This window comes from Mandrillus leucophaeus, unplaced genomic scaffold (genome assembly GCF_000951045.1).
Source record: "Mandrillus leucophaeus isolate KB7577 unplaced genomic scaffold, Mleu.le_1.0 Scaffold333, whole genome shotgun sequence".
NCBI classification, from domain to species: domain Eukaryota; kingdom Metazoa; phylum Chordata; class Mammalia; order Primates; family Cercopithecidae; genus Mandrillus; species Mandrillus leucophaeus.
Genome location: NW_012103510.1, coordinates 3,073,554 through 3,094,793, shown reverse-complemented (window position 1 = coordinate 3,094,793; position 21,240 = coordinate 3,073,554). Strand labels below are relative to the sequence as shown.

Genomic DNA, 21,240 nt, shown 5'->3' with positions numbered 1-21,240 from the left:
TAGCTCACTGCAGCCTCAAACTCCTGGGCTCAAGTGATCCTCCCACCTCAGCGTCCCGAATAGCTGGAACTACAGGCACACATCACGACGCTCAGCTAATTTTTTAATTTTTTGTAGAGATGGCATCTCACTATGTTGGCCAGGCTGGTCTTGAATTCCTGACCTCCAGGGATCCTCCCACCTCAGCTCTCCAAAGTGCTGGAAATTACAGACATGAGCCATGGTACCTGGCCTCCACATGCGTTATTTTGAAAAATTCATGTTTAAAAAAGAAATCAGGTTTACATCTTTCTTTTGGGGTGCATGCTTTTGTTTTTAAACACTTGGAATAGGAAAACAAGCCTAGAGGCGGGAAGCAGGAGATCTGAGTTCAAGTCTTGGCTCTTCTACTCATTCCTTCTGTGGCCCTGAGGCCCTTTTTCCATCAGCAAAACCACCCCAGTGGCTCCCAAAGGGAGCTCTGCCTTAGGCCTACCGAGGGCACCCCAAGGCTTTGCGGCCTTAGGCCTACCGAGGGCACCCCAGGCTTTGATGGAGCACCCTCAAAGCCTAGGGGTACCCTCGGTAGGCCTAAGGCAGAGCTCCCTTGCTTCCCAGCTAGAAAAACTTGGCTTTGGCCTCTTTTACATGTTGAGCTTCTGTATCAGATTCCATTTGAAGAAAAGACTCTGTGGCTTAAAAAAAAAGTCTGTACCTTGCACTGGGGCAGCTCTGTAATCCCTTCCAATGCAAATATTCCAAGATTCTCCATCAGAATGACAAATGCTCTTCCAACAGCCTTCGTCCTGCTTAGAGGTTGTCACTAAGCGTTCTTTCTGCTGACTGCTTCCTGGAGAGTGGCCTCATGTTTATCCACAGGAGCCTTCATCTTCTGGGGCATAATGCTGCTGAGCGCGATCTTCATGCTGGGGACCTGGGGGACCCTGGGAGAGAGGAGAAAGCAAGCAGGGGCACGAGGTGGCCCTCTTTTGAGAGCCCAGAGGCTTGGCATCCCAAAGCTGGGGAAGAGGTTTCAAGGAGAGCAGGCTGGGATGGGCGGGCAGGGTGGCACAGTGGTAAAGCACAGGCTCTGAAGTCACATCCCAGCTCTGCCTCTTACAAGCCATGTGACCGTGGGCTAAGCTCTTGTTTTCAGTCTTTTCACCTGTAAAATGGGGGCAGTAATAGGGCCTACCTTATAGGCCCACTGTAAGGGTTAAGTGGGCCAGGTCCATAAGGTGCTGAGCCAGGGCCTGGTATGAGTGCTCTCTACATACAAGGCATGAGTAATTGGTGGTTATGTTTACATGGAAGCTGCTTGGAGCCTCAAAGCGAATCCAGGGAAGGCAGGAGCATTGGGTAGACTGGTGCTGATCACTCCCTATCCCAGACAGGTCCTTTCAGGAACCCTATGCCAACACATCCCCAGACCTCACTACTGTTTACAGACAATGTATCAGCTAGCTATTCCTACATAACAAACAGCCCCAAAATTCAGTAGCTGGAAACAACAATAACATCTGATTTGAGTTCACAAAACACATGGATGAGAATTGGCTGATCTTGCCTGAGTTTGCCCACATGTCGGAGTGGGCTGGCTATCAGTGGATCTCAGCTGCCCTTGGCTCAGATCCATGTGTCACTTCATCCTGTGTCTCCAGCTGGATACTCTGGACATGTTCTTCTCACAATGACAGCAGAAGCTCGAGGGGACAAGTGAAATGCATGAGGTCTCTTGAGGCCAAGGCCTGGAGCTGATGCCACTGTCCCTTCTGCCACATGACATGGGGCAAAGCCAGTGTCCAGGACAGCCCGGACTCAAGGGGTGGGGAAATGAACCCTACCTATTTAGTGAGAAGAACTATAAAGGTGTGTGGCAAACAGCATGAAGACAAGGAGGGATGAAGATCCAGGCCATCTCTGCAATTCACCACACACTGGTATGTTAAGGAGGTGCCTGTGAGGATCTCGTGGCCCCGATAGCTGCTTGCTATTCCTGATTCTTTCCTGTAGATTAGGGAATCTGAGGCTTTGGAGTCAGAACACCATGCTAGCCTCAGGTTCAAATACCAGCTCTGACTGCCGTCGTACTTGGTACCTAATAAATATTGAATATATATTTGATGCACCCATTAATTCTTTTATTCAAATATTCATATTTTTAAATTTAAATTTTTTTTTTTTGAGATGGAGTCCCACTCTGTCGCCCAGGCGGAGTGCAGTGGTGCGATCTCTGCTCACCACAACCTCTGCCTCCTGGGTTCAAGCAATTCTCCTGCCTCAGCCTCTCAAGTAGCTGGGATTACAGGGTCCCACCACCACACCCAGTTAATTTTTGTATTTTTAGTAGGGAGACAGTTTCACCACATTGGCCTGGCTGGTCTCGAACTCCTGACTTTAGGTTATCCATCTGCCTCAGTCTCCCAAAGTGCTGGGATTACAGGCGTGAGCCACCACACCCAACCAATTTTAACATTTTTAAATTTTAATTTATTTTTGTAGAGATAGGATCTCACTATGTTGGCCAGGCTGGTTTCAAACTCCTGACCTCAAGTGAGCCTCCCAACTCAGCCGCCCAAAGTGCTGGGATTACAGGTGTGAGTTGCTGCACTCAGCCTATTAAGATATTTTTATTGTGAAATATAACACACAGGGAAAAGTGCATAAAAGTATACAGCTTAGCAAATTATTATTAAGCAAATACTCATAACTATCACCTGAGAGTAAGAACTGAGACTCCCCACTGTCCCCATCCCAATCAAAACCTCACCCCCTGGAAGTGATAACCACCATCTCAACTTTTAGAGTAACCCTTTCTGCTTTTTTTTCTTTCAGGAGTTGTGATGGTTACTTTAATGTTAGCTTAACTGGGCCACAGGATGCCCGGATGTCTGATTAAACATTATTTCTGGGTATGTCTGCTAGGAGAGATTAGCAATGGAGTTGATGGCCTGAGTGAGGCCCATGTGAATGGGCATCTTCCAATTCACTGAAGGCCCGTACAGAACAAAAAAGGCAGAGGACGGTTGGATTTGCCTCCTCTCTGCCCACTGAGCTGGAGCCTGGATCTCCTGCTCTCAGCATTCTTGGTTCCCAGGTCTGCAGACCCGGACTGGAATCTACACCGTCAGCTTGCTGGCTCTCAGGCCTTCAAATTGCACCACCGGCCTTCCTGGGTCTCCAGCTTGCAGATGGCAGAGGCTGGGACTTCTCAGCCTCCACAATTGTAGGAGCCCATCGCTTATACTAAATCTCTTTATATGCAAATATATAGACATATACTATATGTCCATATCCATATCTAGCTCTGCTCTTGGCTCTTTTTCGCTGGAGAACCTAGTACAGGAGTTTTGCCATCTAAGCAATCATCCTTCAGCCCTCTGGTTGAATCTGACCTGTCCTTGACCTTCAGGAAGTGGAACCACACAAGCTGCATCAGTCTGTGTCTGGCTTGTTTCACGCAGTCTCTTGTGAGGTTCGTCCACTTCCTTGTGTCCAAGCATAGCTTGTTTCATAACTGCCTCATGTTCCACATAAGAATACCACAATTCACTTCTCTGTTTTATGGTTCGCAGACATTTGGGTTGTTTCCAGCTAGGGGACAGTATTAGGAATAGTTCCTGCTGTGCAATTCTGCTACATGTCTTTTGTTGAGCATGCTTGCCTGTCTATAGGGTATATTCTTAAGGGCAGCATTGCTGGATACTTATAGGGCAGTTTACGGTCAGCTTTGAGGGATGGTGCCAAATGGTTTTCTTAAGTGGTTGTACCATTTATACTCTAACAAGCAGGGAATGTCATTTCTCTTTTCTTTTCCTCCCAGCCTCCTTCCATTTTCCTTTCTTTTACTTATTTATCCAACCCACATTACCCACAGTCTCTATACTGAGCTTTGTGTATCTACTGGTGAATTAAAAGGTCACTAGTGGCATCCCCTGGGAGTCCTCTTCCCACTCCCTCAGTTCAGTAGGCAGATGGATGGGGAGCCCCCCACGCCATCTGGGTCCTGAAAACGTGGGAGATGGGATCTGGGAGGAGCAGGGCATTCAATCTCTACCCCTGGAAAGCGACGTGGCGAGGGTCTTACTGGGGAAGGGCCTCTTCCCCCAGACTGAGAGAAGCGCAGTTAAGCCCTTTCCCAGGAGCCTTGGCCGACCCTGCTGCTGGGGGCGCCGATACTGGTTATTTGCAGCGCCCTCTCTTGTGAAACCCTGCGGATTCCGCTTGTGGGAGGTGGAGGGCGGCGGCCTCCGCCTTTTGGGGCCTCCGGGCTGAGGGAAGAAGATGGAGGGGCAGAAAAGGATTGAGGTCCCGAACCCCAAGTGGAGGTCGCCCGGGGACCCCCCACCAACACTTGCTGGGGAGAGGTTATAGAGGCAGCAAAGCTCTTTCTTTGCAGCATGATTTCAAATCCCGTCTAAGGGCTTTCAGAAGCCTGGAGAAAGGTTCGGTTGCCCAGCTGTTTCAGCTCTTTCCGCCTGCACCGCGGGGATGCGTTCGGAGCCGCCGAGGCGACAGCGCCATCTGCTGCCTACTTTTTAAATTGCAGGATCAGATCCTCTCGGTCTCTCCAGACGTGCTCCGTGGAAAGGGAAAAAGATTAAACCATTAAAAATAGTTTAGATCGCCTGAAGTCAGGAGTGCGAGACCAGCTTGTCCAACATGGTGAAACCCCCGTCTCTACTAAAAATACAAAAATTAGCCGGGCGTGGTGGCGGGCGCCTGTAATCCCAGCTACTTGGGAAGCTGAGGCAGGAGAATCACTTGAACGATGGGGCAGAAGTTGCAGTGAGCCAAGATCCTGTCACTGCACTCCAGCCTGGCCACAGCACAAGACTCCATCTCAAAAAAAAAAAAAGGTTTAAAATGTTGACAGCCACTGTTATGCAAAGTTCAAGGGCCTCTCTCACACTTAGCTGGTGGAGGAGTGAATACAGCCTTTCTGAAGAGAGAAAAATTAAGTAATAGCAAAATCATTAAGTGTTTATGATTCATAAATACGTACACTTTTTGTCAACTAAAAAAATAAAATATGTAAAAGTCAAAAAAGTGTCTATGATTCAGAAATGCCACCGTTAGAAGTTGCCATAAGAGTGCACACAAAAAGGACATATGGGTCTAAGTGTTTGCAGTGTTTGCAACAGTGTTGCCCCAAATAAGGAAATCTTGTAACATTGTGGGGGGGTTAAAATAACTATAGAATATGCATTAGAATACAATGAAACCATTAAACAGAATGTGGAAGAATATTATATATTATAGGGAAATGCTCGTAATATATAGTGACAATTTAAAAAGCAGATTATAAAACAATATGCCAAAACATGATTTCTGCCCACGTCTGCCCTGATGGGTGAGCTAACTAAGGTTGCTGCACTGTGAGGGTGTAGAGGCTGCCCCTTGGCCCCCACCCCTTTCCTCAGGAAAGGACATGTGAGTGTTTACTGCACATCCTACAGATGAGGAGCTCACAAGGACCCTGGATGGGGGAGTCCTCTGAGGTTGCTGGAGCTGCTGCAGCCATCTTGTCACTGCCAGGAGAGAGCTCTGGAGAGCAAAGGCACAGCAGAAGAAAGCAGAACTAAGAAGAGACAGAGAAAGCGAAAGTGGGAAAGGGAGAGAGACATGAGATGACAAAGTGTGGGTCCTTGGATCCTGCTTGGTGTAAAGTTAGCCTGCTCCTGGACTTTACAGATAATAAATTCCTTCCTCCTCAGGTTAACCTGGGTTTTTGTGGCTTGTAACCAAAAGGGCCTGCACGGCCCACACACAAGCTCCCAGCTCATTTCCTTTGTAATTAGCAGTAACTGGAGGCAGGCGGTGCATGGATCTGCCTTGCAAGGCTTCTCTGTTAGTGCCTGGAGCCCACTCTCTCAGCTGGCACAGCCAGGGTGACACGTCAGGCCGGGTGTGTCCTGGACTTGTCCTGTTTCTAGGTGCAAACCAGAACTGAGGATGCCGAGGGTAGTGGTGGGGGGGTGGTTTCCTGCCTCAGGGCTGTGCTCCTGCTATCCCTCTGCCTAAAATTTTCCCCTCCCTGTGCTCCCAGGGCCAGCTCCTTTGTATGCTCTGTAATTCTTTGAACAGCGCCTCCTCTGAGAAGCCTTCCCTGACCACCTGGCTGAGGACACCATTCTGTGTCAGCTTCCATTTGCTCTGGGAAAGGCCTCCTGACACTTCACTTCCATGAGGCGGGGACCAGTTCTGTCCTGGTCACTGCTGTATCCCCAGCTCTAGATAAGGCCTGGGACATAGGAATGCCACGGATGGTTGGTTATTGAGAAAACGAGCAGTTAGATCACGGCTCCCAACACCAACATAATGGGGATGTGTAGGGAGTCATCTTAGCCCTACCAGCAGGTGGAACTGGTTTTGCTGCTCCAAAACAGTTCCAGCGATGGGGACAGCCACTACAGAGCAGAGCTAAGGCCATGCTAGGCTGAGGGGCCACAGTCCACCCTGAACTGTCCCTCCCAGCCTGGAGCTAGTGAGGGGGCCGAACCTGGGAGCTGACTGGGATGGGGGCTTGGTGCAGGGACTTTTGGAGAGGAGGGCATTTTCTTGCTCTTACCATGGGGGCAACAGCTAGATGGGTGGCAGGATGGGGGGACCCACTCAAGGACATACTGCGGCTCCAGACTTCAACCAGCTCAGAACACTTACTCCATCTGAGGGTCTTGATATCAGGGTGTGGCGTCAGGAGCCGGAGCCTATGGATTGAAAGCTAAGAGTGGGCAATCAAAGCTGAAACCAGGCCCACGACTTAGGAGCTGGAGAGCACACAGGGCTGAACACACGACCTGGGGACCAGGAAGCCAGGGAGCAAAGTCTTCAGGACACTTGGGCAAGACCCCAGATGGTCTGCAGCAACGCACAGGCAACACGGGAGGATCAGCGCTACGTGGTGAGAAATGTACCTCCTTTCGTGGGACAACATTTTCCAGTCCTTCTGAGTAAATCAAAGAGAAATCTCAGCTTGGTGATTGCAGGTCTTTAATGCTTATTTCTCTGTCTGTGTCTGTCTGTCTCCCTTAACAAAAGTCTACCATCAGCCTCAGGCTCAGGGCCTGTCTCAGGTAAAAGCCGGTTAGGGTGTAATAACAGTGATCGGTTTCATTGTGTTTATTTTTGTAGCTACTTTCTAATTATAGCAAGTGATTCTGAGTTTCCATTTTGGATAGTAATAGGAAGTTTCTTTTTCAAGTAAATGTGCATAAGTAAAAGGAGACTGCTCAAAGGAAAACGGCTGGTGGTTGATAGAACAGGCTGTGGCATTGTTGGGCCCCAGAGGGAAGGGCTGTATAAGCATGGAGGAATTTCTGGGAAGGCAGCTAAATGCAGTTGCTGCATGGGGGCCAGGAAGCATTTGGAGGTGTGACTGGGCACAGCTTGGCTTTTGAGCCCAAGAGAGGCCCACTGGGGACATGTTGGGAGCCAACCTACCCCTACCAGCAGGTGGAACTGGTTTTGCTGCTCCAAAACAGAGCTACGGGGACAGCCACTAGAGAGCAGAGCTAAGGGCATGCCAGGCCGAGGGGCCACAGTCCCCCCTGCATTGTGCCTCCCAGCCTGGAGCCAGGAAGCTCAGAGAGGCCAGTGGCCCTGCCCAGGACTCAGCACTGACCCTGCACCCCCAGGCCCAGCTGGGTGACCCCTAAAGGCTTCCTGGAATTTGAATGCAGGGTTATTTTGTGTGTGCTGCCTCTCAGAGCATGTCACTTTGACATGGACATCTCAGGTCTGGTCCTGGTGCTGTCCCTGTCTCGCCGTGTGACCCTGGGCGGGTCACCTCTCCAGCCCTTGATTTTCCCATCTGTAAACAGAGATGAGTAAAATGACCTTTAAGGGCGTGTCAGTCCATTTTGCATTGCTATAAAGGAATACCTGAGGCTGAGTAGCTTATAAAGAAAAGAGGGTTATTTGGCTCACGATTGTGCAGGTTGTACAAGAAGCATGGCACGACATTGCTTCTGGTGAAGCTTCAGGAAGCTTCCACTTATGGTGGAAGGGGAAGGGGGAGCTCATGACTTACATGGCAAGAAGGGGAGCAAGGGTGATGTCAGGCTCTTCTAAACAACCAGCTCTCACATAAACTAACAGAGCAAGAACTCACTCATTACCACGGGGAGGGCACCAAGTCATCCATGAGGGACCTGCCACCATGACCCAAACATCTCCCACCAGGTCACACCTTCAACACTGGGAGTCACATTCAGCATGAGATTTGGAGGTGACAACCACACATCCAAACCATATCAAGGACCCATTTCAGTGAGGGGACCAGGGACATACCCCTTCCCCTCTCCTCCACATCCTTTAATGTGGGGCTCAGCAAGGAAAATAGGGCTTGGGTCAAATTAAAACCTGGGCTTAATTTCATGCTCCAGCTATTAGCTGTGTAACCCTGGGCAAGTCACTTAACCCCCCCAGATTACAATGTTACAAATGATCCCATTTTCCTCAACTGAGACATGGGATAGGAACATATCCCGAGCAGAGCTGGACTGACGGTGCTATCAATGGCCCGACAGTGCCTGGTCACACAGTAGGCCTGGGGAGCCCTGACTTTTACCATACAGGGAGCTGTATGCAGAGCTTGTTTTCAACTGTGGGCTTGGCATGGACCTGTCGGCATCCCAGGGGACAGGGTCTCATGAGGATGCCTAATCCCAGCTCAAAGAGGAGACCCCAGGACTCTGTCACAGCCAGTGGCGGGGAGTGGCTGCTGGAGAAGGGCTTCATTGGAATGAATGCCTTTAAGCTCCAGGCCAAATGCCCAGAGTGGGTTTGCAGGTATGATTGTGAGGCTGGCATGGTGGGCCCATCTGCAGTCCCCTGGGATGGGACACCTGTACGGTAGAGGGCCCGGGTGGAGAGAAGACAAGGATGGGGATGAACCCAGGACCACAGACGGCCCAGTTCCGTGGATGATTTTCATCGAGGTGCCTTCAAGTCAGTTCACCATTGGGCTTCTCAACCTTTGAGGTACGCAGGTAAGAGCCACCTGTGGCAGTAGGGGAAGCTCTTGTTAAAGTGTAGATTCAGCAGGTCTAGGGTTGGGCCTGAAATTCTGTGTTCCTAACAAGGCTCCCTCCTGGGTATGGAGGTCAGGTACTCCTCACCTCTCCTGTGGACCCAGCTTTTGGGGGGTCAGGAGAAGAAGGTTCAGTCCCAGCTGCTGCCACTCTAAAGTCTCCTAGAAACAAGGACTAATACAGGTGGCGTGGGAGAGGGCCCAGGCAAACAAGGGAGGTGGGGTGCCCTGGTGGGGTGGCAGTGGGCCCTGCGGAAAGCTTGCTGGAGGAGAGGGCCTGAGGAATTCAAGGACTTGTTCCAGGAACCCAAGGAATGAGTGGGCTCTAATTGCTGCAGCATATGGGAGATTCCAGGAGGAGCTGACTGTGGCGGGCCATCCCAGGCCATCAGACAACTTGTAGTGGATGAAGATGCAATGTCCATGGCCAGAAGAAACTCCCATGGACCCTCAGGCCAAGGCTGCCAGAAGCACGAGGAAGGGGCAGCATTGAGTGTCATCAGGAAGAGGCAAGGTGATGGTCCTGAAGCTGCCCCGTGTGGCCAGTCCCTTTTTGGGAAGCCTGAATAAATCCATTTCCTGTGCACTGTGTGGGAAGCCAACCCCTCTTCAGAGGTACTGATGGGGAGCCCCCCATGTGATTCTATAGGCTCCTTTACTCCCATAGAAGTATTTTCTCTCTCTGTGCACAGCACACACACACACACCCCACACACATATCATCTATCTATGATTTTGAGATGCACTCTTTTTTTTCACATTTCAGCACCTCTGAACTCAATGGGATCCTACACTCCTTATAGGCCTGGCTTGATGCTGACATCCTTCAGTCCCAGGGAAGACCTGAAGATCTCCAGGTCTTGAGGCCCCTGGAACACCTCCATCTGAGACCACTTTAACATGATTTCTATACTTGAGGGATTTTGGACCACGCTGCGTGTATTCAGCCCTAAAACATGGGTGAGTGCCAGCTTGCATTTCAGACTCTTAGAGGAAGTTCCCTGTACTCCACCCAGTGCCAAGTTTGATTTGTGTGAATTTTCTTAATGTCCCCTCCTGTACAACAGGTTTATTTGGTATTAATCCTTATATCAGGGGTCTAACTCTTTGGTTTTCCAGGGTTTTTTTGCTGGAATACCGAATTAAACTGTTCATGTTGGGTATTTTTTTTCTTAGTAAACATTTGGTGCATCTTAGAGTTGATAGCATTTTAGATTTGAAGAAATAACTGACAAAAGCAATATAATCTGTTCTGTCATTACAAATAGACTCGTAGCTCTTTAATTTTTCCATTTAACACTTTAATTTTCCATAGGCCTAGATTTTCAAGAAGTCCAATATCTCTCACTTGAAGTGTCTTTTCCCTAGAGTAGATTGGGAGATTTGAGGGATAGCCGTCCAAACACAAGAAAGTCCGTTTCTAGTCTCCCATCAAGCCTGATGGGGCGTCTACAGTTGTTACCACAAGGTGTCGCTGTTGAACAGATTTTGGTGCAGTCTAGTGTATACTTGTCCAATTCTAGAGTGATCACTTGCTGGGCCAAGTCCCTCCCCTTAAGTGGTGCCGCACATTAAGGTTCCCAAATTACAGACTCTTTAATGCACCCTAATGAGCTCATCCAGGCAGTTTAGGTCTTCAGGGGCTTCCAGCCTCCAACACACATTGGGCCAAAACCAGCCTGTACCACCAGCTCCAAGCCCTGTGTTGAATCTAGGTCATTGGTCCAGATGCCCCTTCATTCTGGGCCTGTGGTGTCCTTTCCAGACAGCAGACCTCAGTCAAGGGTATCCCAGTCCATCAGAGAGGTTCCAGGATCACAGATCCTCAAAAGGGGCAGTGTTGAGGATTCAGTCTCTTCTACACAGAAGCCCCATTAAGTATGTTGTATCAACTCCTCCCAGGGCTGTTTCTACATAACCCAGGGAAGCCATTCAGGGAACAGCTGCCTTATGAATGAAGATCCACCCCTAGACAATGTGCTATGCCATCCCAGCCAGAAAAATTGTTGGCAACTTCCCTTGCCAAAAATGCCTTGTATCACAGAATCTTATGCCATTATTGCTTTCTGGCCCAGGGTCCTCCCACCCTTCAAAAGGATGGCATACAACTCCCACCGTGTGTGTGTGTGTGTGTGTGTGTGTGTGTGTGTGTAGAGGCTGTTCTTGAGGGCAGTAGGTGAGATTTGTTTTGCTTCATCAGGTCTACATGGTAAGGGGGAAGGGCTAGAATACTAGGATAGTATTAGGATAATGGATGGGAATATTTTAAAGCAATTCTGAGGTGGAAGGAACAGAGAGAAAAGCCTTGGAGCAGCTGGAGAGAACTGTCTTCAAGGAAATGGACTAAGCTTTGTCTAGAATGTGCGAGGTAAACTTCTCCTCCAGCTTCCCACAAAGACACTGGTGGGGTGGACACTGGTCTGGATGTTTTTGGCAGTTGGGTTTGTGTTTTGGAGATGAAATGGCCCTGGCATCAAGGGGACGTGGCACACAAGCGGAGGCTTCCAAGGGGTCCCAGGAGCATCTCTGTCTGATACAGATGGGGAAATTGAGGACCAGAGGACAGGCTTGTTCAAAGTCACCCAGCGAGTTAGAGCCCCCAATGGCTTTTCCCATTAACAATGAACCCCAGGCCAGGGGTGGTGGCTCACACTTGTAACCCCAGTGTTTTGGGAAGCTGAGGCAGGAAGATCATTTAAGGTCAGAAGTTTGAGAGCAGCCTGGGCAACAGAGAGACCCTGTCTCTACAAAAAAAAAAAAAAAAAAATTATTAAAAATTAGCCTGGTGTGGTGGCGTGCACCTGTTTCCCAGCTACTTGGGAGGCTGAGGTGGGAGGATTGCTTGTGCCCAGGAGTTTGAGGCTGCAGTGAGACATAATTGAGCCACTGTACTTCAGCCTGGGTGACAGAGCAAGACTGTCTCAAATAACAAAAAAGAAAAGGAAAAAGGAAAAAAGAAGAAGAAGAACCCCAAACAGCCCACCATGAGCCATGATGACCCCAAATCTCCAGCGTCCCTGTAGGGTCTTAGGCCGGCTCAGTGCAGGTATTCTCGCACGGTGAGCTCCTTCAGGGTGATGCCGCGAGGCGTGGGCCTCCGGAGCTGGCTCTCCTCCAGCCTCTCCTGCAGAGACACGAAGTCCTTGCCCAGCGTGTAGGCCAGGCGGACCATGGCGTCCAGCAGAGGCGCGTAGTAGCGATGGCCCTCCCTGGCCTGCAGGCGCTGCAGGGCTCTCTCTCCTGCCGCGAAGGCCTCGGCCGGGCGGTCGAGGTCGCGGTGGCACAGCAGCACGGCGCACAGGGCCGGGACGGCGGCCGCGGGGCAGTGGGCGGTGAGCTTCTCCTGCAGCGGCAGCACGCGCAGCAGCAGCTCCAGGGCGCGCGGGTACTGGCCGGCCCGCAGGCAGCCGAACGCCTCGCGCAGCTCCTGCCTCGTGAGGAAGTCCAGGAACTCCCGGGAGCGGCGCACGCAGCGGATGGCGTAGAGCAGGCCCAGGTACTCCTGCAGGGCGCGCCGACGCTCGCAGATCATCTCCTCCGCGAAGTTCCCCGTCAGGTGCTTCCTGGGGAACTCCACGTCTTCGATCTCCTCCCTGAACGTCTTCAGCAGCGCTTTCTGGAGCTTTGCGAAGTCGGAATAGCGCCGTTCCAGGACGGCCTTGTTGTTGTCAAAGCTCCCAGTCTGGATGACGATGATTTGGTACACCTAGGGCACAACCAGAGAGAGCCGTGGCCACCTCCTGGCGGGGGCTGCGGTGGACGCAGTACCCCGAGAGTAAAGTTAACCAGGCCGGTGTAAAGCATGCCCTGAAAACGGGCGATCCTTATATGCAATTCTGTTTATTAATTAACTAATTAATTAAATTTTAGAGACAGGGTCTCGCACTGTTACCCAGGCTGGAGTACAGTGATGCGATCATACCTCACTGCAACCTTGAGCTTCTGGGCTCAAGTGACCCGCCCACCTCAGCCTCCTGAGTAGCTGGGACTACAGGCACACCCACTACCCGGCTGATTTTGTTTTTTTTATTTTTTAGAGATGGGGTCTGGCTGTGTTGCCCAGGCTGGTCTTGAACTCCTGAGCTCAAGCGATCCTCCTACCTGGGCTTCCCAAAGTGCTGGGATTACAGGCCTGAGCCACTGTGTTTTAAATTACTATTGACATCAGCTGAGTCAACCTTGGAACAACAACACAGCAAAGTGGGGACATCTGGGAGGAAAAAGGGCAGAGGGTCCTGCTCTGCAGGCTGCTGGGGTCCCTCTTGGCTTTACTTGCTAAAACTGGGCCTCCTTTTTCTGAACTGAGATGCTGTGTTTTCCAAATGTTTCACATTTGGGAGCTAGTTTCAGGTACAATATAACATCATTTAGGTACACTGGTGATGCCGTTATATGGTAAGAAAATCATCCCTTTTCAATTCTCTTTCAAGAGAATCCTGATTACAGGCAATTATATATTAAGGGCAATTATAACCCATGCATCTGACTCCAGAGCCAGATTGCATGGGTTATAATTACAGTCCCACCATGGTCTAGCTGTGTTGTTTTAGATGAGTAATTTAACCTCTCCGAGTCTCACTTTTCTCATTCATAAAACAAGGAGAGGCATAGTGCCTACCTCACCCGGTGAGGATTAAATGAGTTAATGCACTGAAACCACATGGAGCTGTGCCCAGCATGCCATTGGCATTCAGTGGCAGCTTCGTTATTTATCCTGGTCCCAGATAAGTGAAGGAGAAGGATGAAGTGTGGCTCTTAGGCAGTCTTTAACATCTCCTTAACACAAGCTAAAATTCCAGTCTAACAGGGAGAGCAATCCCCAGGCGCAGGGCTTTCCTGAAGTCACAGTACCCAGCTAGAATTTAATAACAGCGCATAGCTTTCCTTGTATTGATTTTCCTTGTTTCGACATTTCTAGTATGTTACTTTTTCTTTGTGCCATGTGATATTGGTTTTCCATTTAAGGTATTTCTCTTTGAAATAAATGTACTTTGTGTTTTTAAAAAGCGATCCAATTTAAAGAAAAAATAAGTAGTAATAATTATAATGGATACAGGGATATGGCAAAATTGGTGAAGAAAGGACACAGGTGACCGACACCCGATAAGATGGGATTAAACTGGGCTATTTCCTTCTTGGGACCAAGAAGCATGACTTCCATGGTTCGAATCCTCACAGACCCTAGCAGGTGCTGAGCCTGAAGTGTGCTGACCCATTTCATAGTTGGGAAACCTGAGGCCCCACAAGACTTATTCAGGGCCGGGAAGGAAGCAGAGTGAAAGAGGCTCCACCATTTCCCGATCTCTGCTTACCACAAACTTAGAGACTTTTCTCTCCTCGATGCGAGCTGAGGCGATCTCAAAGAGCAGTTTGACGTGCTTCCAGCGGCATTTCTCGTTCTGCCAGTACTGCTGGAGCTCCCGCGTGGTCATGCTGGAGTTGGAGCTCAGGCCACTATGCATGTCTGGAAGGACAACACCCTTAAGGATCTGCACCCTCTCAGTGCACTTTCGAGGCATGGCTTGGGGAGATGGCTGGGTCTATCTGAGATGGGATATCAGAACTCCTAAAGAGTACTGAATATCCCTCTCTCCCACTCCACCATTGATAGGCCCAATTGGGGCATCAGACAGACCTCTGTGCCCAGCCTGGCAGAATCCACCCTACCACTGACAATCTCAAATAGCCCATCACCCCCAAGTGGTTTCTTAGCTGTGGAATGTGGTGTGGGCATTTTGCATCGTCCACTTCTGGTCTGCAGATTGGCCATGGTGAAATCCCCGCTCTGGACAAGCAGAGACTGACTTGTGTGTTTCCGTGCTCCCTGCAGCCCTGACTTTGTGACTGTCGCCAGGACTCCTTGAGCACACATCAGTGGGCAGGGGAGGCAGCAATAAGGATGTTATGTTCCAGCGTCAGCGGGCTGGCCCTTCCTAACCTTCTCATCTAACTGCTTACATGCTAGGCTCTTCTCGGATGTGCACTCCTCTGCCTGGCATCCAACCCTCTATTTCCATGCCTGGAAAACGAACACAGTGTTTCTTAAACCCCACTTGAGCCCTGCGCCCCTCTGAGCTTCTTGAGAAGCGCAAATAATTGTGCATTTTATCGCAAAGGGCATGGTTCCCAGCTCTTTTCCAGTCTACCCTTCAAGACCAAGCCCCCACATCACTGCACATGCCCCTTGGCATTAGAGTAAGAGCCTCCCACCTTGTTCCTATAGTTTTTTATTTTATTTATTTGTTTTTCATGGCACATCTATTTTTCACTGATCTGTTTCTCTACCAAACCTCAGGACTAGTGCAGTGTTTGATTTGTTCCTGTTTCTGTTTCCCCAGTGCCCTGCATAGGGCCAGGAACAGAGCAGGTATTGAGTAGGGGCATCTTGAAGGATTGTAAGAAAAGATTTGTTCCAGGAGATGGCACTACAGCAGATGCTGTCCATGCCCCAGGCTGGACCATGCCCTCTTGGCACCCACTTTTCCAGAACATGCCACTGGCTTCCCTGAGGGCTTTCTAGGGCCATAGCAGCAGGCCCAGGAGCGTCCCTTCTCCTCTGCAGGGCAGGACTGGTAGATAACAGCCCGGCTTCCTCACCCCAGGATAGCACAACCCAGAGATATATTCCAAGGTCTCCCAGAAGACCCCCGCTAGGGTTGAGCCTCAGCCACTTATCATGCCTATCTGTTCACTGATGTCCTGCCCTGGCCTCTTGCCCTTTTCTGCCATTCCCATTCCCCTGCCGTGACTCCTAGGACCATCTCCCAGATAAACAGCTTGCACCAAGTCTGTGTCTCAGTGTCTGCTTTGGGATAACCCAAGTTACAAGAGCTGCCCGGGCCTCTTGCTATATCCGCCAAAGTGACCCACATTTGTACTTTGAATGCCTTCAGACCTCTCCCCCAGACCAAGTCTCAAGCCTCAAGCCCACCTAAATGCCTGTCAGGTCCTGGGTGCGGGAGGTCAGGGCCAGCGGCTGGTGCTTCCTGCTGGGTCCTTGCTGTGCACTGTGTTATGGGTCCCTTCCAGCCAGGGCTCCCAGGGTGCTCTGGACTTGCCATGCTCCAAGCCTGCCAGAGGAACAAGAGAACAGTGAGTACCCACTCCAGCTGGGGTTCCCGGTGTCTCCTGGGGTGCCTAGGAGCTGTGTCATGCCCCCTCCTGGCAGTCAGAGGGAATGACAATGGCCCCACGGCTCAACCTTCCCCACTCTCCCAGCTGCCAGATCCCAGACCTGGGTCTGCCCCTTTGCTGGGCAGGTTACTCCAAGGCAGAGAAGACCCTTCACCTATTGTGATGATCCATGTGTAATTGAGGTGATCCTTACGTATTGCTCAGAGTTTTAAATGAGATGATTTCAAGCAAAAGTATTGGCTTTAGTGATTACTCGAGCGAAAGATGCTGGCTTGTGCAGACACTCACTTTTATGTTACACATGCGAATGAAGTCTCAGTGTTCAAGCTGAACACGGTGGCTCATGCCTGTAATCCCAGCACTTTGGGAGGCTGAGTTAGGAGGATCACTTGAGCCCAGGAATTTGAGACCAGCCTGGGCAATGTAGTGAGACCCCGTCTCTAGAAAAAATTAACAAAAATTATCCAGGATGCATGCCTGTGGCCCTAGCTACTTGGGAGGCTGAGACAGGAGGATCCCTTAAACCCAAGAGACTGAGGCTGCAGTGAGCTATGATGACGCCACTGCACTCCAGTCTGGATGACAGAACAAGACCATCTCAAAAAGAAAAAAAAGAAAGCTCAGTGTTCAGAGCAGGTAGATACTGGTATGAATCTTCTATCAATCAATCAATCAATCAATTATCTATCTATCAGCAAAATTAACTGATAGCTTATACCCACTTCATACCCACCTAGGTTCTTCACAGCCCCTAATCTAGTTTAATGCTCACAAAAGTCTATCATTACCACCACATAACAGATGAGAAAACTGAGGTCCAGCCCAAAGTCACGCAGCTGGTGAGTGTGCGCAACAAGCAAAGCTGAGTTTGTCTCCAGTGCTTGTGATGTGCTGGCGGTGCGCTTGACACCCAACACACACTCTCACGCTAACCTGACCACTGTCTGCACTCAGGACTGTTTGCTGCTCCCTTTTATGATAAGGGAACTGAGACTTAGCGTTGCCGAAGGTAAAGAGCTGGTGAGTGGTGGGCAGGATACAGACCCAGGCTGGGCTGACTTCAGAATTCTCTCCACGTTACTCAGGGAGGGAGAACAGGCAGCTGGGATCTGGTTTACATAATAACTCCGTCTGTGACCTGGATAAGTGGATGGGATGACCTGGTAGCTGGCAAGTGACTCAACTTCTCTGTGCTTCTGTTTCCTGTAAATTGGGGATAATAACAGAACCCATGTTCGCAAGGCTGGGGTGAGGAGTCAGTCAGGCAGACTCTGAAGCCTCAGTTCAGGGCCCTGTCCATTCCGGAGACTGTGTAGTACCCCCGCTCTTAGTGTCTGGTAAGTGCTAGATGTTTCCAGAAGTATTTGCGAATTAAATGACTAAATTAAGGTGGATTGGAATAGAATTACAAATGTTTGAGACAACTTAGAAAAAGGGACAATTAAAGCTAGGCTGGAGCGAGTAGCTGGTATACTGGTTAGGCATGGAAATTCAAGACAAGGAAGGTGCAAGTGACCTCACCTTTTTCTACTAGGACCTGAGGAAGCTGCTGGTGGAACACAGAGGTAGAGCTGGGACTTGAACTCTGGTCCGTTGGATTCTGTGCCCTTGATCTGAACCCCTGGGCCGACTACGGCCTAGAGAAAGATAGAGCCAATGCCTCCCTGGCACCCCCTGAGCACAGACGGGGGTGGAGGTCATGCATGTCCCTGAGCACAGCCAGCGCCTGTCCCTTGCTCCAGGGATGAGAGCTCCTGGCCTGGGAGAGGGAAGGTCAGCTGGGGCCCAGAGTCTGCACTTCATGGGGAAGTGCTTGCTGTGTAGGGTGAAAGGAACCCTGGGGCCTTCTCCATGTGGCTCTGCATAGCCGTCCAGTGGGAGGCCCTTAGGGACCCTTGATCCAACCTCACCTTTTACAGATGGGCAAACAGAGACACAGAACAGGGGCCTGGCTGGCCCAGGGCTGCACATTCTTGAGCATGCCGTCACGGGCACCTCTCGCTTGTCTCTTGTCCCTGTCAGGGAGTCAGGAGACATTGCCTTCCATCCTGACCAACTGTGTGTCCTTAAGCAAGTGCTTTAATATCTCTAGGCTTCTGTTTCCCCACCTGAAAAGTGTGGCTACAAGCCTCATCCTGTTGATAAGATGATGGATGACTAGGGATGGGTTTCCTACATTCTGGTAGGTGTCTAAGTGAGACAGCGGGTGGTCTATGTGATTCTTGGTGGCTGGGATTCTTGGGGGCCCAGGGCACTCTTATGCTCAGCACTTCTGTAAAGTGGGTGATGGTGAGTGCCCTTGGCCTCAGGGGCCCCAACCTTTGCAGACCTGTTTGCATGACCAGGCAGCTGGCTCCAGATGAGAAGCAGGGCACTATTGGCCCAGAGACTCTGTAAGACCCTAGAAATGATGCCTCAGCTTGACACTCCAGAAAAGACTGAGAAAGCTGATTATGAAACCAGGCCTTAGAATAAAAATCAAATTCAGCAGCCACAGTCAGCTCCCTTATAGTTGTCTCTTACAGGTTTCATTGGGAATCACCCATTTAAAGAGGAAGGGGGAGGAAAGAGTTGTGCACTGGTGTATCCGTGGGGTCTTGGGTAGCTTCCTATCCCTCTCCAGGCCTCAGTGTCCTCATCTGTGAAATGGGAAAGCAATCCTGTCGCTCTAAAAGCTCTCTGGGGACAGCCACATAGACGATTCCATGGCCCTTTCCTCCCCTCTCCTCACTGTCTATAGCAAAGATTTCTTGACTTTATAACAAAATACTATAAATGTTGGTGATGTTGGCCTGGAGGCCTGTAGTTGGCCCAGGGAACAGAGCAGCTTCCCAGTCCCCTCTACCTTCCCGCTCTGTGTGCATAGACAGTCATTCTCCTCCTCCTGTCCCCAGGTGTCCTGACCACCCCCCTCTCCAAAAGCTGACTGCCAAGTCCAGTCCTTCTGCTGGGCACACAGAGGCCACACCATCTTTCTGAAGGCCTGCAGAGGACTTTTCATGGGGGACGAGCCTCTAGGGGGTGAAATAAAGCTCCTGGCCCACTCTGGGAGTCAGGAGATCCCCGGACGCTGGATGTGTGGCTGCCTCTGTTGGGGAAAGGGTGGGTACCCTCCAACAACTGGACGCTCACCTGAGAAGCCTTGCCAAAGCCAGGGGCTCCCAACCCAGTGTGCGTAAGAATCCCCTGGTGGGGTGGGGGTGGGATCCCAGGGGCTTGTTCAAAAGCAGGTTTCCTGGCTCCTAACATAGGAAAGTGTCATTGAACAGACCTGGATTCTGTATTTTCCACGAGTCCCCTAAAGCAATGCTGACGCAGGGATTCCCTGACACCGTTTTTTTTTTTTTTTTTTTTGAGAAACACGGGTGTGATGACTTATTCTCCAGGCCCAAGATGGGTTGTACAAGCGCCTAGCATCTCAAAAGGAATGGAGGTGATGGAGGGTCCAGGAGCTGTCCCTTCCTCTGCCTCACTGCGCTAAGGAGAGCTCCAGACACAGTGGCTGTCACTAATCCTTTCCCCTCCCACCCTGCCCCCAACAGGTGCCAGGCAGGGTCCCAGGAGGAGGGGACTCAGGTCACAGCAGGCAGAGGACAGCTGAGTTTGGGATCAAATACTGACCTCCAGTCTCTGGGGCTGTGCGTGTCCAGGGGTCCAGGAGGAGTATCACATGGCCCCTTCGAGCTCTTGGTTCTCAGCTCCCGCGACCAGCCGAGGGACTGACACTTTCTAAGTTCCCCGTTTGAAAACAGGAAACAGGCTGTGTGACCTGCTCCTGATCGCCCCAGCCCATTGGCTGGTGAAACATGGTATATTGAACTCAACTGACAACCTGCCACCTCTTCTTCCGGGTAGCGCAGGGAACGGCAAGGCAGTGCAGGGCCAGCCCTGTGGGATCTAACTCAGCCTCACTCTCCCTGCAGCCTTGCAGCAGTCTGGCTGTCCTTCAAATCCCCGTTGATCTCTGGCATTCAGGCATTAGCTCTCAGAGCCCTTTCACGTTCATTATTCTACTCTATGAGCTAAGCATGATGGGGACCGTCATGCCCCTTGAACAGATGGGAAAACCGAGGCTTGGGTCACAGAGCTGGTGGGACACAGAGCCAGTGACTGACATAGAAGAGCAGTGGGGTGGAATTACAGTTCCATCTGGCGCCTTTTCTCTGAGCAAAGCTGTATCCATCACCACCAACAGAAAGTACCAGGGAAGCGAAACCCCAGGGCAGTGGTGTGATTCATGGCCACCCATCTTTGTGGCCTTGACAGCAAGAGAGGAAATCAGACAAAAAAAAAGAAAAAAAAAAGAACTTTGCTGGCTCTCCCAGAAGTTTACCACATGTTTTTTTCTGAGCCACGATTCCCTTCCCCTCCATGAGAGGTAGTCACAGTCCTGATTCAGATGGGGGTTACTACTTTGCTTTTCCTTAGAAATTTACCACCTATGAGATCCTCAAACAATTCAGTTTCATTTTACTCATTTGTGAATCTTATATAAATTGAGCCAAGCATACTGTGTGTATTCTCCAGTGCCTTGCTTCTTTCAAGCAACATTTATGTGTTTAAGATTCACTGATGCATTTCTGGGTAGCTAGTTTTTTCATTTCCATTGTTGTGTTGCTACATTATTATTATTATTTATTTTACTTTAAGTTCTGGGATATGAGTGTAGAACGTGCAGGTTTGTTACATAGGTATATATGTGCCATGGTGGTTTGCTGCACCCATCAACCCGTCATCTAGGTTTTAAGCCCTGCATGCATTAGGTATTTGTCCTAATGCTCTCTTTCCCCTTGGTCCCCATCCCCCGGCAGGCCCCAGTGTGTGATGTTCCCCTCCCTGTGTCCATGTGTTCTCATTGTTCAACTCCCACTTCTGAGTGAGAGCATGCGGTGTTTGGTTTTCTGTTGCTACATTATTTAAATACATTGCCATTTATCTTTTTTTGTTGTTATTGTCTTTTGATGCACACTTGGGGTGTCCCTAGGATGGCCATCATGATCAATGCCCCTGATGATATTCTTACACATTTCTCCAAGTCCATGTACTTATCTGAGGTGAAATTGCTGGGTCTCAGAGTATGGATAGCTTCAACT

The 21,240-nt window shown here is 50.2% G+C and overlaps 1 protein-coding gene and 1 long non-coding RNA gene across 4 annotated transcripts; one reads left to right on the top strand and one right to left on the bottom strand.

Annotated features, from left to right (window-relative positions):
• Window positions 1-5,214: 5,214 nt before the first annotated feature.
• Window positions 5,215-19,932, bottom strand: SNX20 (sorting nexin 20). 3 transcript variants are annotated; one of them, XR_001006963.1, is made up of 5 exons: window positions 19,769-19,932; window positions 15,945-16,083; window positions 14,326-14,477; window positions 6,551-7,792; window positions 5,215-5,560 (listed from the first exon to the last, which is right to left on the bottom strand). XR_001006963.1 is itself a non-coding variant. In XM_011988646.1 (4 exons), the coding sequence occupies exons 2-4, from the start codon at window positions 16,072-16,074 to the stop codon at window positions 6,663-6,665; spliced, it is 309 nt and encodes a 102-aa protein (XP_011844036.1). In that variant the 5' UTR covers window positions 16,075-16,083; window positions 19,769-19,932; the 3' UTR covers window positions 5,219-6,662. The 3 variants fall into 3 exon arrangements, 2 of the variants coding, with proteins under 2 accessions (XP_011844036.1, XP_011844035.1); XM_011988646.1 differs by having other exon boundaries at window positions 5,219-6,689; XM_011988645.1 differs by lacking the exons at window positions 5,215-5,560; window positions 6,551-7,792 and adding an exon at window positions 10,830-12,719.
• LOC105545631 lies at window positions 9,493-10,176 on the top strand. The gene is made up of 2 exons (XR_001006962.1): window positions 9,493-9,628; window positions 9,780-10,176. It is a non-coding gene; the product is annotated as an uncharacterized LOC105545631 (long non-coding RNA).
• Window positions 19,933-21,240: the final 1,308 nt, after the last annotated feature.